This window comes from Arachis ipaensis, chromosome B2 (genome assembly GCF_059453495.1).
Source record: "Arachis ipaensis isolate K30076 ecotype BB chromosome B2, ASM5945349v1, whole genome shotgun sequence".
NCBI classification, from domain to species: Eukaryota; Viridiplantae; Streptophyta; class Magnoliopsida; order Fabales; family Fabaceae; genus Arachis; species Arachis ipaensis.
Genome location: NC_142437.1, coordinates 102,199,714 through 102,223,354, shown reverse-complemented (window position 1 = coordinate 102,223,354; position 23,641 = coordinate 102,199,714). Strand labels below are relative to the sequence as shown.

Here is a 23,641-nt window from a genome sequence, read left to right as displayed (position 1 = left end):
CATGTTCACCATCATCAGCACTGTCATCAAACCTATCCTCCTCAGTAGAGGGTTCTAATTTTAAAAATATATTAAAATTCAATATATATAATCAATTAAACCGTATTATTTTTGTCAAAAAATATATTAGATAAATTAATTTAATAAAAAAATTAATAAATCAAACATTTAATTAATCAATATTTATAACTACAATAATTTTATTATAGAAAATAACTAAAATACTCATATTATATATTCTAATTTTAAAAATCTTAAACCCAAACTTTATCACCACATACAAAAAAAAAATTAGAATATAAAATTCTCAAATAATAATAATAATAATAATAATAATAATAATAATAATAATAATAATAATAATAATATTTTAATTATTTTTTATAATAATAATATTATAATTATTTTTTATTAAAAATATTAATTTAAATCGATTAAAAATGTAATTTATCAATTTTTTAATTAAATTAATATATCTAATTTAATTTTAATAAAAATAATACGAATTAATAATTATATATATTAAATCTTAATTACTAAAAAAATCTTAAAATACCATTTTATCTGAGTGGCCCCAATCTAAAAATAACATGAAATAAACGAGTCATGTTATCAATTAGGTAGTAGGTGGGATCCGTGAATGCATTCATCTTTATAACTCATGGAAGACACCGAATACAGAGAAAAAGTAAAGTGACTCGAAGTAGTAGCAGCCATGGCTTCTAATAATCAAGTGCTGCTTCTTGCATTCACACTCACACTCACACTTTTCTTGCAGCTTCTACCATTTCAGATTGAAGGTATTGGTGCAAAAGTTGAAAACCTTCCTGGTTATGATGGACCCCTTCCCTTTCATCTTGAAACCGGGTACGTTCATTATTATCGTATCACCTGTCGTCTCAAAATCTTACTAAACATTCTTTTGAATAACAAATGAAGTAGAAAGATATCCGAAAACAATCAGAAACATGTATTATTCAACATTTTCTTTTAGTTAGTATATTTTTCCAATTCCATGCAGCAATTTTAACGAACAATGTTTGGATCTGAGGAAAAGTTATTATTATTATTGTTACAGGTATATTGGGTTGGGGGATTCAGATGATGACATGCAAGTTTTCTACTATTTTATTAAGTCAGAGAATGATCCTAAGAATGACCCTCTTTTGCTATGGCTCACTGGTGGCCCCGGTTGTTCTTCATTTTCCGGCCTTAGTTTTCAAATAGGTGATCTTCAATTCGCAATTTGTCTTTTCAAAAGTATAATTTTACAACCTTCTCTTCATTTAGAAATAAGAAATACAATTTAACTTATTTGACATGAATTTAATTTCAAAAATATTATTTGTATATCAAAATTAACGGTGTATTTTAACTCATTTTTTAACATATATTTTATATTTCAATGTATGTTTTATATTAATAGCTGATTTTAGCGATTAATTTTTGTGTACACGTAGTATGTGTGATTTAATTTTGATATATTTTTAGTATTAAGTAATTTTATATATACATTAAATTACGTAATACCATATTAATAAAAATTATTTTTTATATTAATTACATGAATAATCATCTAAAAAAATTGATATGATTGAATGAGTATATAAAACGTTTTAATAGTTTTTTATTTGATTATTTTAAAATGTGTTTAGATTTTTTTTTCATGAGCATGTTATTAAAAAAGAAAATTTAAAAAGCTAAAGACTATTTGAGATGCCATTTAGGCTTAGTTTGGTAAAGCTTTTATTTTTTAAAAGTAACTTATAAAAGTTAACTTTTAAAAGATGACTTTTTAAAAGTTGTAGCATTTATGTTTGATAAATCAAATAAAAAATAGCTTTTAAGAAACATAAGCAACATTAATAGTGTTTTGTAAAATAGCTTTTAAAATTTAAAAATATTATAATAGACATAAATGCAAACATTAAATTTAAAAATTAGTTAACATATGAGGTTATATTAGACTTTTAAATTTTAAAATTGAAAAGTACAAGCCAACTTTGAAAAGCTCTATCCTAAATGCTTTTAAAAGTACCCCAGTCTTTTAAGAGCTGCAAGTACAATCACATGATTTTTTTGATTTACCAAACACAAAATAAAGAACTTGAGCTTTTAATAAGTACAAATATTTCTTCGAAAAACTTTACCAAACTAAATCTTAATCTATCACGCTTACAATATATTTAATGAGATTTTGAGCAGGTCCAATGAAATTCAAAATTGAGGAATATGATGGGAGCTTCCCTAAGCTGATTCCAAGGCCACAGTCATGGACAAAGGTAAAAATATCCATCCAATATAATTATTTGTTCTGCTTCTAACTTAATCCATATTATGTAATAATAAATACTATTTAGAGTTAAGTACGATTTTAATTTTTAAGGTATATATTAAAAAAATTTTTTTATATAAAATCGTCCCTAAAATTTAAAATTAAATTTTAAAATTATCTTTTTTATTATAAAATTTTTTAGTGTACTTATAATTTGATAAACTTCTTAATCTAGGCAAGAGTCTTGATTGATTTAATTTAGATGTCATTTTTTATTTTCTGCTTCTGTTTTAGATTTTCTTTCCATATGGGTCAAGAGATTAATAATTATAGAAAAATAAAGATGTAAATTTTACAAATTTTAAAATTAAATAATAATTTTTAACTAATAAAATATCAATAATTTAAAATTTAATTATTCTATTAGTCTCTATAATTTTATTAAATTTATAATTAAATTTTTATAATGACAAAAATATTTAAATTATCAAAATATTTTGTTTTCAGATTGAAAAAGTATAAGTAGACAATGAAAAAACTAAACAATATGAACAATGGATATAGCGGATGTTCAATTCAATAGGTATACAGATGATTATGTTCATTATTTTTAATTAGATGGTTATTTCTTTTAATTCGATATATCATACACAGTTAACAATGATTGGATATTCAATTTACTAGGAGTGCAGATGATTATTCTAATGTTAAGATCTAAAAAACAATTTAAAAATGGAGTGTTTTTTTACTTTATTGAATCAATTCTAAAATCTATTGTCACATTATTTACAAAATGATTCTCTATCTAGCAAAACTCTTTTAAATCAAAGATACCCGTTGAGTAATTAATAAAACTCTAAACGTGACTTTCTCTTGTTTTACATAATGACAAAATAATCCTCTCCCCTGTCCTTTGTCTTTCTTTCTCCCTCCAAAACCCTAACATTCCCAAAAGTTCACATTCGACTACAATAACAACACCACCACCGCCGCCACCACAGCAGCTGCAGTCAACAACGAAAACGTGTCAGCCTCCACCACCACGAACGGCAGCCCCAAGATGCACGAGTGTTCCACACGTCATAAGTCTTTCACTACCGGTGAGGAATTGAGTGGCCACAACCCACAAGTGCTGCCACTACAAAGCTGGCAACAACCACAACAATAACAGCGTCGTAGCGTATTTTGCCTTCGTGGAGCCTGTAGCCGAGGGTTCCCTCGTGGACAAATTCTTGAGGGGTGACAATGGATTTTGAAAATATGCATAATCGGCCAGCCCTTCATTGTAAATATTGTTCAGGAGAGAATTTCATGGAAGTTGATATTGACATAGGATCTTCCATGGTTAACAGTGCTGGCGTCCACTTGGTATTCGGTTACATCCCGAGCTTGATAGTTGACTTGGCTTTTCTTATTGAGAGCCAAGAGCAATCGGAATATCCAAAGAAGATTTTAGGCCCTTTCCCACATTCTTTATCTAGGTGCTCCGTATCAAGATGGCGCTGCTACTGCTACTAATTCTCAAGAAGCTAAAGTCACTTATGGCAAAGATAACCCAAATAACTTGACAAAATGGGAGTTAATGTAAAAAGCATGAATTTGACAATGTGGCTACATACAAGTAAATCTCCATAGTAGTTGCTGAGATTCGCGTGATTATCCAATGTAGTTCTCAAGTTCCGAGCACTCCATAGTGGTCCCTGCACATATTTTTGGTGATAAGTCATCACCGGAACGCTTACGTGGCGTCGTTTTGCCATGCTGGATGACTTCAACGGCTAGCTAAGCTGGCTCATTTCCAATTTATATTCATATTGGTCCTTTCCACTATATTTAACCCTAAATCTCCAAATTTTGATAAACAGGTACAAACAATTCAGTTATATTTGAAATTCTGCCTAAAAAATCAATCATAATCCAGTAACTAAGCTAAAGGAAAGAGGCACAATGCAATGAAGAAATAAGCAATCTTGGCACCTTTCTAAATTGGCACCTGAGCCAGGTGCTTAAAAGTCGATGGCATTGTAGCCTGAAAAAGAAGAAAAGCTCATATTTTCATTAACTAAAGAGAGAAAAATTAGAAGTTTAATTAGACAAAGTTTATAGCAAGACATTATTAGTACCTGAATCAATAGTGCCAAATTGTGGCCTCTGAAAGAAAATGCTACGATTCCAAGAGCATTCAAGACAAGAAACAAAGATGCAAAAGATGATGGCGATGACAAAGGTTCATAAGAGATGATGTAAGACCCAGATCTTCTAAAAAAGGGCTATCATTAGCTAATTTCAAATTCAGTGTTTCTGTAGTTTTAATTTCAGAAATTTCTCTGTTAAGGAAAATTAAGGCAAGTTTTGATTTATTGAATTTGAGATGAGTTATGATTATTATCCAATTTTATAATTATTGGATCATTTTCTATATTTGAATTATAAAGTTGATAGTTATGAAATAATAAGGATTTTATATGATTTGGATTAGATAAGTGATATTTTAAATATTAATGTTGCTATTTTGGAAAATGAAGAAATTAAGTATATTATTTCTAATTATTTGGTTGGGACATTTTATTAAAAATAATTTGTAAAATTGATGAGCAAATAGTATTTTCATACATTAATTTTATTGGGTTAAAATTTGCTCCTAATTATCATATTACCCCTATTTTTATTTGAATTTACAAAAATGTCCCTAACCCTAACTTTTGAAAGTGAAACCCAAATCCTTCCCAACCCAGCCGCCGCACTCAGCCTGCTTCCCTTCCTCCTTCCATTCACACAAATGCAACTCAATCAGAAGCAGCAGCAACGCTGCAATGAGAAAGAAGAGAAGCTGAAGGGGGGATTTGAGAGACGGAGGGTTCAGAGGGGAGGGAGACGCCGTCCTCCTTGTCGCCAGAACCGCGAAGAGCTTCGTCGCCATAACCGTGCCGTCACCCCTACCCAATCGTGGCTCTGCCAACCACCACCTCGTTCCGTCGCCTGAGGAGAATCGCAACGGCGAGAGGGAGAGCTCGTGCGCGAAGGGAGCGCGCAGGGGAGAGGAAGGAGGCGCTGTTTGGCCACCGCACCTCGCCGCCGTCGATGGAGATCTGGGAGTCGCCGTTAATCATCATTAAGCCGCGTCGAACCCAGGACTGCGGGCGTGAGGGATGCGATGTAGGAGCCCGGCACGAGAAAGAGGGAGCGCGCGTGCTCGCGCGAGGGGAAGGCGACGCTGCTGTCATCGCCGTTGCTGAGCTGCCGTCACCGTTCCTCCAGAACCGCCACTGTTGGGTCGCTCAGCGGCTGTCGCGGTGTTCATCGCGTCCCTGGTCATCGCCGGCTGTTCTGATGATGTCAAGGGGTTCAGGCCGCCGCCGGTGTCGCTGCCGGAGAAGGGAGCTGCATCTCTGTGATTCGGACCGCCGAGGATGGTTCTATGACTTCCGGGACCGCCGCCGGAGCTTTTGGCCATTTCTGTCGCTTGAGACCTTGCTGCCGTCGCCGGAAAAAGTATGCCGGTAAGGGTTTCGAATTTGATTTTCGTTTCTTATGAGATTCTGGAGTTTTATTGTTGCGGCATGTTGGTTTCAGTCACCGTTGCCGGAGTCGGGTCGCCGCTGCCGCTGGAGGTGGCTGCCGGGGCCACCGCCGAACTGGTTCAGAGACCACTGCTGTTTCGGTTCAGCCGCTCTTTCTTTAGTTCGGTAAGCGTTTCGATTTGAAAGCCCTTTAGTTACCGTTCTGTTATCATACGCTGAGGTTTGTGGCGTTAATTGCTATAAGATTGAGTTTCGGTTGTTGTATGTTGCGATTAGAGTTGTTGAGACTGTTGCGAAAGTGGCTTGGAGCTGAGGTTTTGGTTGCCGCCAGTTCAGTTTGAGACAGAAAGGACTTGATGAGGCATTTGGGTTATGAATTTGCGTTTTGAGGTAGGGGCGCTTTCCGAAAACTATAGTTTATTATTGGAATTATTACATATGGGTACTGATGTGAGGATGTGTATTTGGTGATTGTATCAGTCCTATGTATTATTTGATTGTTTTGTATGATTATGGGTGTTTGTTTGACTGGACTATTGTGTGGTTTTGTGAAACGAAATGCTTTTGAAGTTAATTCTTTTAAAGCTTTGAGATCGGGTTGAATTCGTTGGAAAATGATTTGAATTGAATGGATTTTTTTTTGAGAATGTGTAATATAGAATGCACTCTTGATTTCAGCCTGGCTGGCTTTAAATGAGCTGGTTTTTGATAAATGACTGTTGCTGAACCATTTCTTTAAAGCTTTAGAAATGAGTGTATTCGGCTGATAATGATTTGATTTTGAAACGGTTTTCTTGAAATATGGAATTGAGATGACTGTTGGATTTTTGGCTTGCCTTGGACTGATTTTTGAAGTTTGGACTGTTGGAAAAGGATTGTGGAATGGTTTTGTTGGGACCCGAACCTGGTGGCAAAGTCTAAGTTTTAGGGGAGGTGCTGCCGAAATTTCAAAAAAATCCGAGTCTTTATTGAAATGTTGTTTGGAGAATGATGAGTTAAAGACTTCTACTATTTTATTTGAATTATCAAGAAAAGGATGATTCATGCTTTTGAAATGAGTTAGTAAAAGGGGAAATTGTAATTTAGTCTTGCTTCTTAAGAAAGGCATTGTATCTCTTTCAAGAGAAAGTTATTTAGATGAAACTTGTGTTTTAAAGCTGTTTGAACGTGAAAAGGGTTTATGCCTTTGAATTTGACTTGGGGTTTCAATTAAAGAAGTTTCAATGACTTTGAAAGAACCTGAATGTCAATTGACAAGTTTCATTTTGAAATGTTTTGAGAAAGGTTTTAAGTACTCTTTGAATTCTGAATTCTTGCAAGACTAAGGCAATTTTGAATAGTGAAACGCTTTAGAATTTATCATGGGGGGTTGAAGTTGGTTTTGCCTAAGTAAAGGAAACGGCTTTGAAAGAAGTAAATGATTTACGTGACTCGGTTTGGCTTAGATCCTATTTTCTTACTCAAATCAGAAAGCCAATGTTTTAATGATTTTAAATGAATTTGGCGAAATGAGATATGTTATTCTCCCCTAAAGACTTGGGACTCTGCCGAGAAACTTTGTTATAAAATTCCATTGTTGAATGGATGATTTTGAATGTTTCACAATAAATCTTTAACTTGCCATGGTTATGGAAGTTTGGAAAGAGGATGCCGAGAGTGGCATTGTTTTCAAAGGGGAATTTACCTTGAGTAAAAGTGGCTTATGAGCCTGAGATGATTTGAGAAATGAGATCTTTAAAGCCAAGGCTGAAAAGAGTTGAAACTCGATTCCAAAGTGAAATGAATTGAGAAAATGATTTATGGCTTAAATGCCGACTTTATGAATTTAATGATGTTGAATGGTGGAAGTGCTGTTTTGTTGCGAGCCGGAATGGCTGTGTATGATTATACATATTGGTTGGTTCTGGATTGAACCGTGAGCTGGAATGGCTGTGTATGATATGAATATTGGCTGGTTCTGGATTGAACCGTGAGCCGGATGGCTGAGATGGATGTTGATCCATGGATGAGATTGAATGCATGTTTATGCTGAATCATTGATAAATGTGAATGTTGCACTTCCACTATCTGAGATACGAGTTTCCCTGGATAGTAGCAGTGGCTAGCCACCACGTGCTCCAGGTCGAGACTTGATACTCTGTTGACCCTATGTCGTAAGTGTGGCCGGGCACTGTGAAAGGCCCGGATGAGCTCGCCCCCGTAAATATTCACCAGTGAGGGTGATGGATATGGATCATGATTATGATCAAGTTTATGATGAGTATAACTCGAGTTGGGGATGCACGACAGAGGGACAGTCCAATGGTTAGCTACCAGGACTTGTCGGGTTGGCTCTATAACCGACAGATGATATCATCAGCCACTAGGGACAGGCATGCATCATATGCATTTGTGTGACATTGGTTGGGTGTGCATATTATACTTGGTTTGCCTATGTGATTAATTGCTAACTGTTCTACTTGTAATAACTGTTTGTTTGTGCTTGAACTTCCTGTTTGTGTTTGCATCTGGGACTCTGTTGGATTGTGGTGATTGGTTGTTGGTTGGATTGTTTGGGCCTAGGGCCGTGGTTGGAAAGAGATGAACGGATGGTTGATTTTGGTTTTTGTGTTTCTGGTTTGGAATAAAATTATGAAAGGCTATTTTGGTTCTGCATAGATAAACCGTTTTGAAAGGCTTTTGAGTTTTGAGAATTGAACGGCTCTTCTTTCCGAAAAGATTTCCGACTTTACTTTCATTGTAAACCGTTGTTTTTGAAAAGAGGCATAAGACGGTTATGAATCACTGGTGCGGTTATCTTCACGTATCCTATTACAGTAATTCCCAAAAACCCTCTACTGAGAACCCTTTCGAGGATGATGTTCTCACCCCCCCTACATTTTTCCCCTTTCAGGTTATGGGCACAGACGTCACGAGAAGTTTATTTAGTTGTTGAGATGCTCTGTATTGTTTTAGACTATTATTTGTACCCTCGCTTTTATCTTGAGATATTCTGTAAGAGGGATAGGAATTGTATTGTCTAATGCTTGTGATATCATTTATATGTATGTATATATATATATATATATATATATATATATATATATGGATGTACTCTTTATGAGTTTTGTAAGTTGTATGGTATCTATGGATGTATGTTATTGGATGAAAATATTTTGGGAGCGGTATTGCGGTTTAAAGATTTAAACAGGCTCATATTTTAGTATTAAATAATGTAAAAGTCGTCGTAATGTCCGAGCTATCAAAGACGCGCAGCCGGAAGCGTGAGCTTTGGTAGTTAGGATATTACAGATGAAGGGTGGCCTTTGTTGGCTCACAAATAGAACCCAACCCATGGTGGAGTAAGTGATTGTTGTCACAGCACCTATGAGTGAGAGCCCTGCAATTGAATTGAGGTTTGGAAGCTGAGCAGGACAATGGATAGAAAAGTGAAAACCAGGTACCACTCCACTGTGGTTAAATTATTTGAGGTACACGTTGGACCACAAACTATTTGGAAGACGAGTTTCATAGTTTTCCCTCCTATAAGGATCAATGCAGTTGCAGTTTCTGCTGATAAATAAACAGTTGGGAAGAGAGCAAGCCACACCCCTAATCTTTTTCCTGAAAAAGCAAGGTTGAAACCTTTTCAAATCATGCAATAAAAGTTTTAGGACTGTTATATGCATATGAATCTTCAATTAACTTGGTTTGAGTACCCAACACAGTTTTTTTAGGATCAATTATATGTAAAGCATTCTTGCATTATTAATTATGCAACTTTACATAACAATGTGATATAATAAATAAACTATATCAAATAAACTCACCAAATGTTGCTTGAGCAAGCTCCACATATCTGTTGTACCTTTTTCCAGGAACAGCTTCATGCAGCTGAACCAAAAGCCATAAAGTATACAGTTGCCAACAATATACTATGGTTAAAGAAAGGATTCCCCAAACTATCCACGAAAATCTCAGCTAAAGGCTTAATCCAAATCAAAGCAGTAAATATAACAAACAGTTGGTTTGCATAAAGGATGGTGTGACCAAACTATTCACAAGTGATCATGGACAAATTGCAACGAATCTTATTAGTTCCAAGCCAAAAGGAATGTGCAATTCTAGCAACAGGAATGAACAACACCAATGAAAGGAATCCCATGAATGCAGCAAGGAGAACCTTCCAGAACCCATCAAGACCAACAAAATGGAGGTCTAAAAGCAACGAAGTGGTGTGATCCAAACCCAAAATTCCCACAAAAATCTCAAAAACACCAAAAAGAACACTGAGTTGCTTCTCTGATCTCTTGGACGCGGATCTCTAGAAAAGTGAGTTTCGCAAGCATCATGACCCACATGTAAAGGCTCAAACTTGACAACAGAATCGGAACGAAAGCACCACTCACGAAGAAGCCAGAATTGATATCGGAACCCAAGTAAGTGTGAAGGAAGAGGGAAGAGAAGGTAACGAAGGAGACGGTGAACGCAACGCAGTATTGATCGATGTAGAGGCGAGATTGAAGGTGAGCATGGTCGAGCCTGAGCCTAAAGATCTGGGCATTCTTCTCGTCGAAATCGAGCTTGTCCTTATTCTTGGGCTGCTTTCTGAGGTCGGGAGCAGGGCCTTCGGGGGCGCTAGGGCGGCAAATGGTAGCACGAAGGCCGTCGGACGTGCAGGGTTGGGCATTGGGGTGATATAGGTTTGGAGAGTATAGAGGAAGAGAATTGGAAACCTGAAGAATGCGATGAAGAACGTGAGGAAGAGGGAGAGTGAAGCGTTCAGGAGTGGGGCTTTGTACAATAACACCAACTGCGAGGGACCAATGTGGGTATAGTGGGAGGGACCAGCGTGGCAAAACGACGCCTCGTAAGCACTCCGGTAATGACTTATCATCAGAAATATATCCAGAGACCACTATGAGTACTCGAAATTCTATCTGGAGGACTACAATAGAAAAATCGAGATCTCGAGGATTACATTGGATAATCATGCAAATCTCAATAACTACTATAGAGATTTACTCGCCTACATATACATTGGAGTTTGGAGATTAAAGTTCATCCTTGAAAAGCAAATTTTGTTTCTGATTTACTTATTTCCTTATATCTTAGTAATAATATTATTGATGTTCCCTCATCAATATTATGAATATGCATTATTCTGCTTTCATGTAGAAGAAGGGAAGAGAAGAGAAAAACGCTGAAGGGGATTAGGATTAGGCTAGTGCTAGGTTATGTAAAGTGAAAACAATGGTTATAATAGTAATTTCTTAACTTATAAATTAAAATAATTAATAAGGACTTAATTAAAAAAATTAAAATAATTTAAAGATTTAATTAAAAAATATAAAAATTTAATTGTAAATTTGGTAAAATTATAAGGACCAATTGAGTAATTAGATCATAATTTAAATTGTTAATTTTATATTAAAAATAAATATTTAAATAATCTCATAATTAATTTAATTAATGTCCTAACTTATAAATTTAAATCATTTTGGAATAAAATTTTAAAATAAATAAAAGGGTAAAACACTTATATAAATCAAAAGCAACCCAATATTACCTGAATCACTCAAACCAAAGAACGTTACTTGAATGCCTTCATGTATATATCTATGTAAATTGAATTTACTAAATTCGATTTGCGCATTTTAGTAGTAAATCGAATTAACCTGTATCGAATTACATGGAGCACTATATTTAAACATAAATCGAATTCATATAATTCAAATTAACTATTGTGACACTAAATCAAATCTAGTTGATTCGATTTACGTACTATCTGTACAGATTATTGACATTTACTATTTTAAGTTAATTTTTTATTAACTTTAAAACATAAATGTTAATAAGAAAATACCCCATTTGAATCCAAATGAAATATCAAAAAAATCAAAACGAATAAGAATAGAAATTCAACTTTTGTATTTTAGTTCAAATTCTGGAAAATTTACATTTTTATAAACTTATAAATTTAAAATAGAATAATAAACGATTTCTAAAAATTTATTAAAAATCATCATTTGACTCATTAGCATCTAAAGAATCGTTACCGGGACTTTTGATGTTAAAAAAGTTAATATAAAGTATAGCCCTCTAAAGTGACATAGAACTTAAAACTTGAATTTTTTCAAAATCAGAAATAACAGATAGTTATATATTATAAAATGACCAACTATATTTATACAATATGTAAATTGAGAAATAATTAAAATGACCAACTACATTATAAAATGACCAACTATGCATATTTATATATTGATATAATATTTTAATTATAATTTAATTGATATAATATTTTAAAGGTTTAATTACTCTGTTGATTCTTATAGTTTCACCAAATTTTTAATTAGGTCCCATATACTTTTTTTTCCTTTCAAATGAGTCCCTACACTGTTTTAATTTTGTAATTACGTCCTTTTCATGTTAAAAATATTAAAATTAACATAATATTTTTATCAAAATACATGCTGTCAAAGATTTAATTAAGTTTTTAATTATAAATACCTTCAATTTACGAAGAAATAGTCAATTAACTCTAATATTTTTTACATTAGGAATGACTTTATTACAAAATTAAAGCAGTGTAGGGACCCATTGAAACAGTGATGAACCCAAAAAAATTATGTTTGGGGGGCAAAAATAATATACATTACTATCAAAAGATATATTAATCTATATTCAAAAAAATAAAAATGCACATTACTTATTCGAATAAAAAAAGCCAAAAATTACATATAATAAAATAGAACAAAAGATATTTTTTAAAATATATTTCCATTATTATTTCTATAAATAAAAAATATATATTCTAAATTAGTAAATTGATCAATTGACTTTAGAAATTTATATGCAACATAATTACATATAATAAAATAGAATGAAAGATAAACAAATAAATAATAAGGATCACTAAATTGAGAATAAAATAAAATATATAAATTTATAAAGAGAATAAAAAATTAGATTAATACCTAAACTATAATTGCTTGAATTATAATTTGTAATTGAAAATATCAAAAAGAAAAACAATAAAATTGAAAGATATATAGAGTTATAAAGAGTTATATTAAAAAAATAGAAAACTTAAAATTTACCTTTTAATGAAGAATAGATGATCACTAGAAAAGGAATAGAAAAAGAAGGTTGAAACTAAGAAGAGAATTTAAGAGAATAAAGGAGTGATGACAGCTGAAATTTGAGAATAAGAGAAGACTAAATTTGATTAGGTTAACTAATAGTCAAAATGATAGAAAGATAAAGTGGATTTGAGACTTTAAATAATTGGGCTAAATTTATTTATAATGGGGTCATTTAAAATTTAAAATGGGGGTATATTATATATGTATATATTAAAAAAAAAAAATAGTGGGGGCAAATGCCCCCTATTTCACTACCTGAGTCCGTCCCTGCATTGAAAGGAAAAAAAGTATAGGAACCTAATTAAAAATTTGGTGAAACTATAAAGACCAATAGAATAATTAAACCTATTTTAAAATAACCAATTACATTATAATAATTAAAATATTATATTAATTAAATTATAATTAAAATATTATATCAATTTACATATTGATATATCAATATGTAAATATATATAGTTGGTCATTTTAATTATTTCTCAATTTACATGTTGTATAATATATAATCATCTGTTACTTCTGACTGACTCTGAAAAAAATTTAAGTTTTAACTCTTATAACATCTTAGAAGGCTATACTTTATATTAATTTTTTTAACATTAAAAGTCCCGACAATGATTCTTTAGAAACTAATGAGTCAAATGATGATTTTTAATAAACTTTTTAGAAATGTTTATTGTTCCGTTTTAAATTTATAAGTTTATAAAAATGTAAATTTTCTGAAATTTTTTGAACTAAAACACAAAAGTTGAATTCTATTCTTATTCGTTTTGATTTTTTGATATTTTATTTGGATTCAAATGAGGGTATTTTTTTATTAATATTTATGTTTTAAAGTCAATAATCTGTACAGATAGTAAATTGAATAAAGCTAATTCGTTTTACTATATATGTGAAGTAGTAGTAAATCAAATCAACTGGATTCGATTTAGTATTACAATAGCTAATTTGAATTATATGAATTCGATTTATGTTTAAATATAGTGATCCATGTAATTCAATACACATTAATTCGATTTACTACTAAAATGTGCAAATCGAATTCAGTAATTTTGATTTACATAGATATATACATGAAGTTAAAGACATTATTCAAGTAATGTTTTTAGTTTTAAATGATTCAGATAATATTGGATTGTTTTTAGTTTATATAAGTATTTTACCCTAAATAAAATATACTGAAAATGACATAATTTTAAACTAATTTTCAAAAAAAATATATATCCAGTAATACTCGGGTTAATAAAATTAACTGTTTTATGCTATGTTCATTGCTTTTCTTTTCTCTTCTCAGGTGGCTAACATTATTTTTGTGGATTTGCCAATGGGAACGGGATTCTCTTACGCCAAAAATATCCTTCCCCATCGAAGTGACTGGAAATTTGTTCATCAAACCCATCGATTTATTAGAAAGGTAAAGTCACTATGCTTACGAACATGTCACTTCCAACTTGATGAGTGCTTTATAACTACTTTGATAATGTAGTAATAAAGTTATGGTATTTATATCGTAATATTTGTAGTGGCTTGCTGAGAACCCGGAATTTCTTTCAAATAAGTTCTACATGGCAGCTGATTCATACTCCGGCATTCCTGCTCCTCCTATTACTCAAGAGATCGCCGATGGTAACGAATTATTAATTATTAATACTTAAAGTTAATATGTTGTTTTTTCAAACTCCATAAACTTGGAGAAAAGATCCAAATGACTAATATGAAAACAAATATAATTATTTATATTTTTACTGAAAAATAATCTAACATTACAGCAGCAGCAGAGGATCGTGCTTAGAAAGAATGTTGGTCTGCTGTCCTTGTTTGTTGTTTTTTCTTTTTTTTTTGATGGAGGCCATTTGATCTTGTTGTACTATTTGAATTAGCACCATCTAATTCTTCCTTTGACTCCAAGTTGTGATCTTTTTTCCTCCAACCATTAGATGAAAAATTCATTTTGATTTGGATTGAAGAGAATCCATTTTCTTTGCAACTTCTTCTTTTACCCGAAACTATTTGGACAAGTTGCACTAGCTGTAAACCTTCATGAATGTCTTTGTTGAATCAGAAAACATAACAATTTGTAACTTAAAACACACATCAAACAAATTTTAGACTTTTAATCCAACTAAATATCAATATTTATCATGACCAAAAGTTAATATGTTGTTTTTTCAAACTCAACAAGAATCAATAGCAAAAATCTTCATAATTTATGAAAATAATAAGGCTGACATTGTTTCTTAATCATATTACTTAGTTACTATATATATGGTTACCATATAAAAAGTTTGACTCAGACATAATTATGGTCAAATTTAGAGTAAATAATCATTTTGGTATATGAAAGATTTTGATTTTGACAAAATAAACTTTGATATTTGTTTTTGACAAAATGAATTTTCAAATATCAGTTTTTTTTTTTTTTTCTGTTGACAAAATGGACTAAATCATTAACCCTTTACTTTGGATAGTTAAACTATTTTGTCAAATAAAACTGATATTTGGAGATTTATTTTATCAAAAATAAAAGTTAAGATCCATTTTATCAAAATCAGAAACTTTCGAGTACTAAAATAGCTATTTATTCTTAAACTTACTATTATTGTCTGCATCAATAATTGAACATAACTAACTATGATTACTAAATTTCCTTACCCAACAGGAAATGAAAGAGGTCTCGAACCCTGGATAAATCTCCAGGTTTGTAATCAGTTCCTCTGCCTATGTTTTTAAAAATGACTCTGAACTCTGTACCATGAAGCCTAAATTGTTCTTAAATTTTACAGGGATATATACTAGGAAACCCTCTAACATCAAGAGAAGAAGATAATGATCGGATCCCTTATGTTCATGGAATGGGACTTATCTCTGATGAACTCTATTGGGTAATAATATTTTTCTTCAAGCATTCACTGAAAGTGATTATTAGAATGAAATGCCAGTGATTCTAACATATTTGTTATCTATGGATACAGTCCTTGAAGAAAAATTGTAAAGGGAACATTATAAATGTGGATTCCACAAATAAATTGTGTGTAAATGACATGGAATACTATCATGAGGCAAGTGATGATGACTGTCCTAATAAATTTTACTATATGATATTTATTTATATACTTCTTTCTAATCTTTCTTATTTCTTATCTTTTCCAGCTCCTTGAAGACGTTGAATTGTACAATATTTTGGAGATATATTGTGTTCATCTTCATGATCCTGTCAAAGGAACAAGATGGAGCCCCAGAAGATCTCTATCTGAGAAGATAAAGGCTTATCCGGTGCCCGATATTCGCTGTCCGGTACCTTTTTTCCCTTTTTACATCTCTTTTATAGTTTCATACACATCTTGGCCAAAGTATTTTCAAAATATGATCTGATATTTCTATTGTAGATTTATGATTACTTCCTTTGTACGGAATGGATGAACAATCCAGCTGTCCGCAGCGCATTGCATATTCGAGAGGTTTGAAAGATACAATGATACTCACTCTAAGAATTTTTCCCCCCTGATATTATTTACTGCTTTTTATTAATTATTGTTGTTTCAATGTTTGTATCGCCACTTTTATTAACCTTTAAAGTGTTGCAACTTGACTTAAAAGGATTATTTAGTATTTTACAATACTGTTGTTTCAGGTTCAATTACAGTGTGTGCTTTAAATTTGATTCAAACAGAGAGCAATGAAGTGTTAACATTTAATGGATTATATCATACATATTAATGTTCTGCAGGGAACTATAGAGAAATGGAAAGTATGTTATAGCGACAATTATGTACATGACATCCGTAGCAGCGTTCCGTTTCATGCAAATCTCAGTGCAAAAGGCTACCGTTCCTTGATTTACAGGTGAAGATTATCACATTCTAAATTAGTTCCTATTTGTCTGAAAACTTGTGTAGTTTCCCAAAAAGAAAGAAAAAAAAATTTCTTTCTTTCACCTCTCTTGTAGCCATTAGGAACTAACTGATTTTGTGATGTTTACAGTGGAGATCACGACGCTGTGATTCCTTTCTCGTCGACTCAACGATGGATAAGGTCTCTAAATTACTCGATCGTGGATGATTGGAGGCCGTGGTATTTAAATGACCAAGTTGCGGGGTAAGATATGAAACTTTTATAATCTTAGGACTAATTCGATGCATATCTGGACTTCATTTAAGAGTTACCATTGGATAATGTGTTGTTGCATGCACAAGGCAGAAATTGAATCTGGACACTTGCTTAAACGAACTATTAGATTAACCTAAATTAAATTTTTTTGAATCTTGTTATTAACTAAAAAAAGGGAATAATTCTATTGTACATCTTATTTTTTAATATAGTTTTTCAAAAATACTATTTGTACACTAAAATTAGCTACTATTTATTTGTATATAAATACATACAAATATATTAAAATCAGCTACTAAAATTAGTCATTAATATAAAATATACATTGAAATATAAAATATACATTAAAAATAAATTAAACTATACATATATTTATATAAAAATATATAATAGCTAATTTTAGTGTATAAATAATATTTTTGTCCAACATATATTTTACTAGGAATTGATTTTAGTATATATCTACCATAGTTGATAATTTTTTTATATAGTGTTAGTTGGAAATCTTCTTTAGGGTAAAAGGCTGGTTTAGCTCAACAATTGATAGATTGCGTTATATTGTCTGCTTCGTTCTATTTGCCGCTAAAAGCGATGTCGCAAGATCAATTGTTTTTTCCTGCTGTCGGAAGATCGGTTGTTGAGGCCTGAAGGAAAATGCTGGATAGTGTACTTCCTGTAAAGACTGTAAAGAGAAGCCCGAACGAAACGGATGGCTATCAGGTGCAACTTCTAGAGGTTGCTTTTAACTGTAAGTCGAAAAGGTCTTGGCAGGTGAAGGTGTGGGATCAGACACACACCGTTTGAGACTCGGAGGCAAACCAGAGGCCGAGGCACCCCTCTCTTTCAAGCTCATGGACGATCGAGTGGCTGAACTGTCACAGCTAATTGAAGTGCTAGTCCAGCAACTGCAGTTGTCTTTCTGTTTGCAATTGAATCACTAAAGTTGGAGGTTGCTATTGACTCAGCCGTAGATGGGATTCATACTAAGGCAAGCTCTTGAAATTAAACCCAAACAACGGGGAAGGAGTACTAACCACACCATGAAAAGCATGCATCTAAAAAACTTTATGAACAAATGTGTCTTTCATGCAGATACACGAGGACTTACTCGAATCAAATGACATTTGCAACTATAAGGGTAAGAAACTAAGAATACACTTTAAACTCTTAATATCACTATTTATAATTTCTCATGTTTTAACGAAAGATTCAAGTCTTTTCAATTAGAGAGGTTGCTGATTTTTTTTCCTCATCTTATTTAATTGCAGGGTGCAGGACATACATCTCAGGAGACTAAGCCAGACGAAGGTTTTGCCATGTTCGCTAGGTGGATATCTAATAAGCCTCTTTAACTGAGCAACAAAGACGGCATATATTTTTTAGGAGAATGCTAGGGGACAATGACTTTGTTGAACAATATGAACAACCACCAATCAAATAAAAACACACCATATTTCCAAATTAACCCTCTAAATTTTAATATTAAACTAACCATCCATACACTAGTAAAATGAACATCCGATATATCTATTGTTTATATTATTTAATATTTTCATTGTTTACCTATATTTTTCTTTTTTTAATCTTGGATTTTCATTGCTGTTTCTCTCCAGAATGAGCCCACATGCGTGTTTAATGCTTGACACAAAAAAAACGTCGACGCCATTAGTCACAAAACCGCGGTGATGTTTTGATCAAAACGTCGACGTTACCGACATTTTTTACGGACGAGAGACACATTTTGACCAAATTTTACTTTAAAAAATATATAAATAATAAAACGTCATTGATGTTTTTATTTTTATGAGTAAAAGACAAATAGCTCCTGACCTTTTTTTCTACGGACATTTTTGTTTCTAATCATTGAAAAATATTTTTAAGTTTTTGACGTCCTTAAAAGTTGGACGGATCAGTCCTTCCGTCCAAATGTCTCCATCAGACTCAACGGAAAAGTCTGATGTGGCTCCCGTAATGCTTGTCACGCGTACACGTATATGTCGCCTTCGCCTGGCAGACTTCCCTTTGACGCGTACACGCGTACGCATCGCTATGAATTCTCCACTTTGCCCTAAATTTTTCACTTTGCATGCTTTTTTTTTTCATTTCTTTCAAGTCATTTTTATGTTTAAAACTTTAAATCACTCAAACAATAAAAAAATGAACAAATTTCATACAAATATAATATATAATAATTACAACCAACAACATATATCATATGAACAAAAAAATTATAATAAATAAATAAAATTTATATGAATAAAATCAAATAAAAAAATAAAAAAATTTATACACCACATAAATATAGTATAATAAAGGATAAAAAAAAGAATTTATATAAACAAAAAATAATAAAAATATCATAAAAATTAATAAAAATAAGAATTTATATTAATAATAGTTGTCATATGAATAAAAAAATGCAATAAAAATATAACATTAGAACACTAAAAAAATAATATTAAAATATTTATCATAAAAATAAAAAAATACAATAAAAACATAAAAATTAAAATATGAAAGAAAGTACTAAAAATAATAAAAAAAATTAAAATATTTATCTTAGCGTGATTGAAATAAATCCAAAAGATTCTGATAAAAAAAAATTTGGAACGAAGAACATACACAAAGAATTACGGTAAAAGTTATATGATTACTTGCATCTTTTTTATAGAAGAAAATGAAGGGTAGAATTGGTAGAAAAGGAATGAATTTTCCATCTAATTTATTCATTTTTTTGGTTTGAGTGATTTAAAGTTTTGAAGGTAAGAATGACTTGAAAGAAATGGAAAAAGTATGCAAAGTCAAAAATTTAGGGCAAAGTGGAGAATTCATGGCGACACGTACGCGTGAACGTAGAGGGAAGTCTGCCAGATGACGCGTACGCGTGACAAGCATTACGGGAGCCACATCAGACTTTTCCATTGGGTCTGACGGAGGCATTTGGACGGAGAGACTGATTCGTCCAACTTTTAAGGACGTCAGGGACTTAAAAGTATTTTTCAACGGTGATGAACGAAAATGTCTGCGGAAAAAAAGGTCAGGGCCTATTTGTTTTTTACTCTTTAAATTAAAAACAACGATTTTATTAGGGAAACAATGACTTTCTAATTAATGTAAACAATGGATTTTAGAATTGATTCAATAAAATAAAAAAATACTCCACTCCTAAATTACCTCCTGAACTTTAACACTAGAATAACCATCCGCACACATAGTGAATTGAATATCCAGCCATTGTTAACTGTGCATGAGTAAATCGAATAAAAAAAAATGACCATCCAATTAAAAATAATCAACATAATCATCTGCATACCTATTGAATTGAACATCAGACATATCCATTGTTCACATTGTTTAGTATTCTCATGGTCTCCCTATACTTTTTCCAAAACGGTTAGCTTCTGGCTGATGGAATAATGTAGACAAGGAAAGTCGACAAAATGAATCCATAACCTCGGAAAAATAATTGGCTCTGAGGGTTGGGCACAGGGGGTCCCGGCTCTGAACCCGTCGGTGGACTGCTCGAACTGCCTCGTAGCAAAAACGGATCATCATGTGTTAGTCGGGGAATGGATTGAAAATGGACCTTTTGGGACCTCTTCCCCGAATGTCGAACAATCAACTCAAAACTAATATGAATAAAGAAAATCCGACTATTTAATTAAAGAATCTAAATATTTAAAAACCAAAATGGCTTGTTTTGTTAATCAAAATGTTGAAACATTTTTTTTTAATAAAAACGTGGGTGCCGTTTTGTTTTGAAAGGATTAAAAAAATATTAGACACACCTAAAACGTCAATAACGTTTGTACCTTCTAAGAAGTGAGCATTCTTCCATACCACTGTATAATTCACTTGTACGAAAATAATAAAACATATCACCCATTTTATTATAGAGGTCTGCTACACATACAAGTCTTTTTGACTTACAAGTCTTACAAGTTGCTACACATACGGGCCTTTTAATACGCTATTCAACCGTTTTCTGTTTTCAAAGCGCTACACTCACCATGTATTATGAATGACTCTTCTTCTTCCTCTTCCTCTTCCTCTTCTTCGTTTTTTTCGATTTTCATGGTTTCTGAAATCAAGTTTTGAAGATAATGGAATTTCAGAAATACACCCAAACAATTACAGAAATACACCCAAAGGATTACAGAAATACACCCAAACGGTTACAGGAATTCACCCAAAAGATTATAGAAATACACCCAAAAGATTACAGAAATACACCCAAAGGATTACAAAACTACACCCAAAATTCGTTGAAGTACACCTTATGCATAATTCAGAACTATTTCTCTTTCTCCTCCTCATCTTCTGCTACTTCTTCTTCTTCAAAAATAATTTCAGAGCTTGATGTCAAAAAACAATGGTAATCGAGAATAACGAAGAAAGAAAACAAAGAGAAAAGCACGTAAATGAAGAAGAAGAAGAGGAAGACAAGGAAGAAGAACGTGCAGCAAAAAGAAGAAGAAGGAGAAAGAGAAGGCAAGAAACAAAAGAAAAGAAGAAGAAGAAGAGGAAGAGGAAGAAGAACGTGCAGCAAGAAGAAGAAGAAAAAAAAGAAGGAAAGAAACGAAATAAAAGAAGAAGAAGTCGAAGAGAAAGAAGAGGTTCGAAACGCGTTTTGAGCGTTAGTTTTAATTGGACTTGTAAGGCTTACAAGCCTTAATCGCTTGTATGCGAAGAATTTCTGTTTATTATAATATCTAAAAAAAATTGAGCCACAAAGACGCCAGAAAATTTGGTTACATATTAGATTCTCATTAATAATTACTCTGAGATTTGTTTGAATTGGTCTCTTTTATTTTTCAGAGAAAGTAAAATGAGTTAACATCTCTCAACCAACATTATTGTAGCTAAACATTTATCACTTGAAATTAAACATTAAAAATAAATCCAAAACTAAAAATAATCAAATCATCAAAAACTCAAATAAAAAAATATTTAAACATCAAACAAAAAAAACTAATTTAGGGTTTAGAATTTACTATTTATATATAAAATTTAGAATTTAGGATTTAGAATATAAAGTGATTGGAGGTGGTGGTTCACGGCAACGGTCAACGATAGCGGTGGTTGCCGGTGCTGGTGGTGATGAAGTTATGGTGGTGGAAGAAAGAAAGTAAAAGAGGAAAGAATAAAAAATAATTTCAAAAAAATTGTGGACAAATAAAATTATTATTTTCGGTTGAAATTTACTGAATAGTTGCTGGTTTTCTAATACTACTTTGAGTTATCAATGACACGAGAAACATTTTGTATATCAAGTGAGTCGCGCCCAATTATTCGAAAGATCAAAACTTTGTTCGTTGGTCATGCAATCTCCTTCAAATTCTTTTAGCTCCCAAAACAACTAGCTTCAGTATTGTCTTAGTATCCAGTAAAGGAGGAGAAAAGGTGGCGAGGGAGTTTTCGAAACTATTGAAAAATGCACAAGTATATAAAAATTAGTTTTTAATTAGAATTATTAGTCAATCTTTTTATTGTAAAATTTTTTAATTTTTATTTTTTAGAGGGTACAGAATATAGGATGAGAATTCAAGGTTTAAAATTAAGATAAAATTTAAAATAAAATAATAACTTTATAAATTGACTTATAATAACCGAAAAAAAGTGATTTTTTTCTTGAACTCATGAAAATTATATCAACTTGCAAATTTGGTAGGAGAGGTCAGAGACCGTATCATTTTTGAAGGAGACTTCATAAAATCTTCAGTGATCATGAAAATAGATCAACTAATAAAAAAGGAACAAATATTGAAGGTGCAGCGGATGAAATAACCTAGATTGATTTCAAATATGAGAGACTCCTTACACTTTGTTATTTTTGTGGGCTCACAGACCATGATGAGATTTTGTGCGAAAAAAGAAGAAGAGATATCAGGGAATCAAAGAAAGTCCAAAGAACTAGGAACATGGATTTGAGCAGAGATAATGGGTACAAAGGTGAAAGAAATAAGCACAGAGAAGGGGGCACAAGGAAAGCGAGTGAAGAGGGAAGAGACCAAAGAGGAAATAACCAGAAAAGACAAGAAAGACTCTTGGAACAACTAGCAAACTTATTAGTGAACTGTGAAAGCATAATAAAACATAAAGGAACACTAAATAATAAAAATACGACAGAGAAATTGATGGAAAACTAAAGAGGGATAGAGGCAGACGTTGAGATTGAAGAAATGGAGCAACAAATAAAGGAGAAAGGCAAACAAAGACATCCAGGCTCGGAGGAGGAGAATTACCAAACAGAAAATCTCAAGCAAACTGAGTATAAGGCTGAATCTGGAAAAGCACAAAAAGAGGGTACATAAGGAGGAGGGACAGAAGTGAGGGGAAGGCGAAAGTGGAAGAGAATAACGAGAGAAAGAAAATGCAAGCGAAGATACAGAGCTGAAAGAGATTCTTAAGATAAGATAGACACCTAAAAGGAGGAGCATGAAAAAAGGAGACCAGAACCAAGAGACACATAGTAAAACCATTCCAACAAGAGGCAGAGGCTGCAAGGTAGCCCTGCCGGAATCAATGAGGCTTATAAGTTGGAATTGTTGTGGACTTGAGAACCCATGTGCAGTTAGAGCTTTGAACAAGCTCATCAATAAAAAAATCTC

At 32.3% G+C, this 23,641-nt stretch overlaps 2 protein-coding genes and 2 pseudogenes across 5 annotated transcripts; 2 read left to right on the top strand and 2 right to left on the bottom strand.

Annotated features, from left to right (window-relative positions):
* The first annotated feature begins 651 nt into the window (after positions 1-651).
* LOC107627535 (serine carboxypeptidase-like 11) lies at positions 652-18,495 on the top strand. 4 transcript variants are annotated; one of them, XR_015904799.1, is made up of 15 exons: positions 653-867; positions 1,079-1,227; positions 2,206-2,282; positions 14,218-14,337; positions 14,447-14,549; positions 15,583-15,620; positions 15,707-15,805; positions 15,896-15,982; positions 16,074-16,217; positions 16,310-16,381; positions 16,651-16,766; positions 16,905-17,018; positions 17,545-18,018; positions 18,123-18,168; positions 18,299-18,381. XR_015904799.1 is itself a non-coding variant. In XM_088503626.1 (14 exons), exons 1-14 carry the CDS (start codon positions 716-718, stop codon positions 18,380-18,382), a joined length of 1,401 nt encoding a protein of 466 aa, XP_088359752.1. In that variant the 5' UTR covers positions 652-715; the 3' UTR covers positions 18,383-18,495. The 4 variants fall into 4 exon arrangements, 1 of the variants encoding a protein (XP_088359752.1); XM_088503626.1 differs by lacking the exon at positions 17,545-18,018 and having other exon boundaries at positions 652-867; positions 18,299-18,495; XR_015904800.1 differs by having other exon boundaries at positions 17,620-18,168; positions 18,299-18,495.
* Positions 4,200-10,769, bottom strand: LOC148575046 (lysine histidine transporter-like 8; annotated as a pseudogene).
* LOC148575047 (uncharacterized) lies at positions 4,898-5,979 on the top strand. The gene is made up of 2 exons (XM_088503627.1): positions 4,898-5,775; positions 5,849-5,979. The coding sequence occupies exons 1-2, from the start codon at positions 5,357-5,359 to the stop codon at positions 5,955-5,957; spliced, it is 528 nt and encodes a 175-aa protein (XP_088359753.1). The 5' UTR covers positions 4,898-5,356; the 3' UTR covers positions 5,958-5,979.
* LOC110268946 (uncharacterized) lies at positions 9,662-10,672 on the bottom strand (annotated as a pseudogene).
* Positions 18,496-23,641: the final 5,146 nt, after the last annotated feature.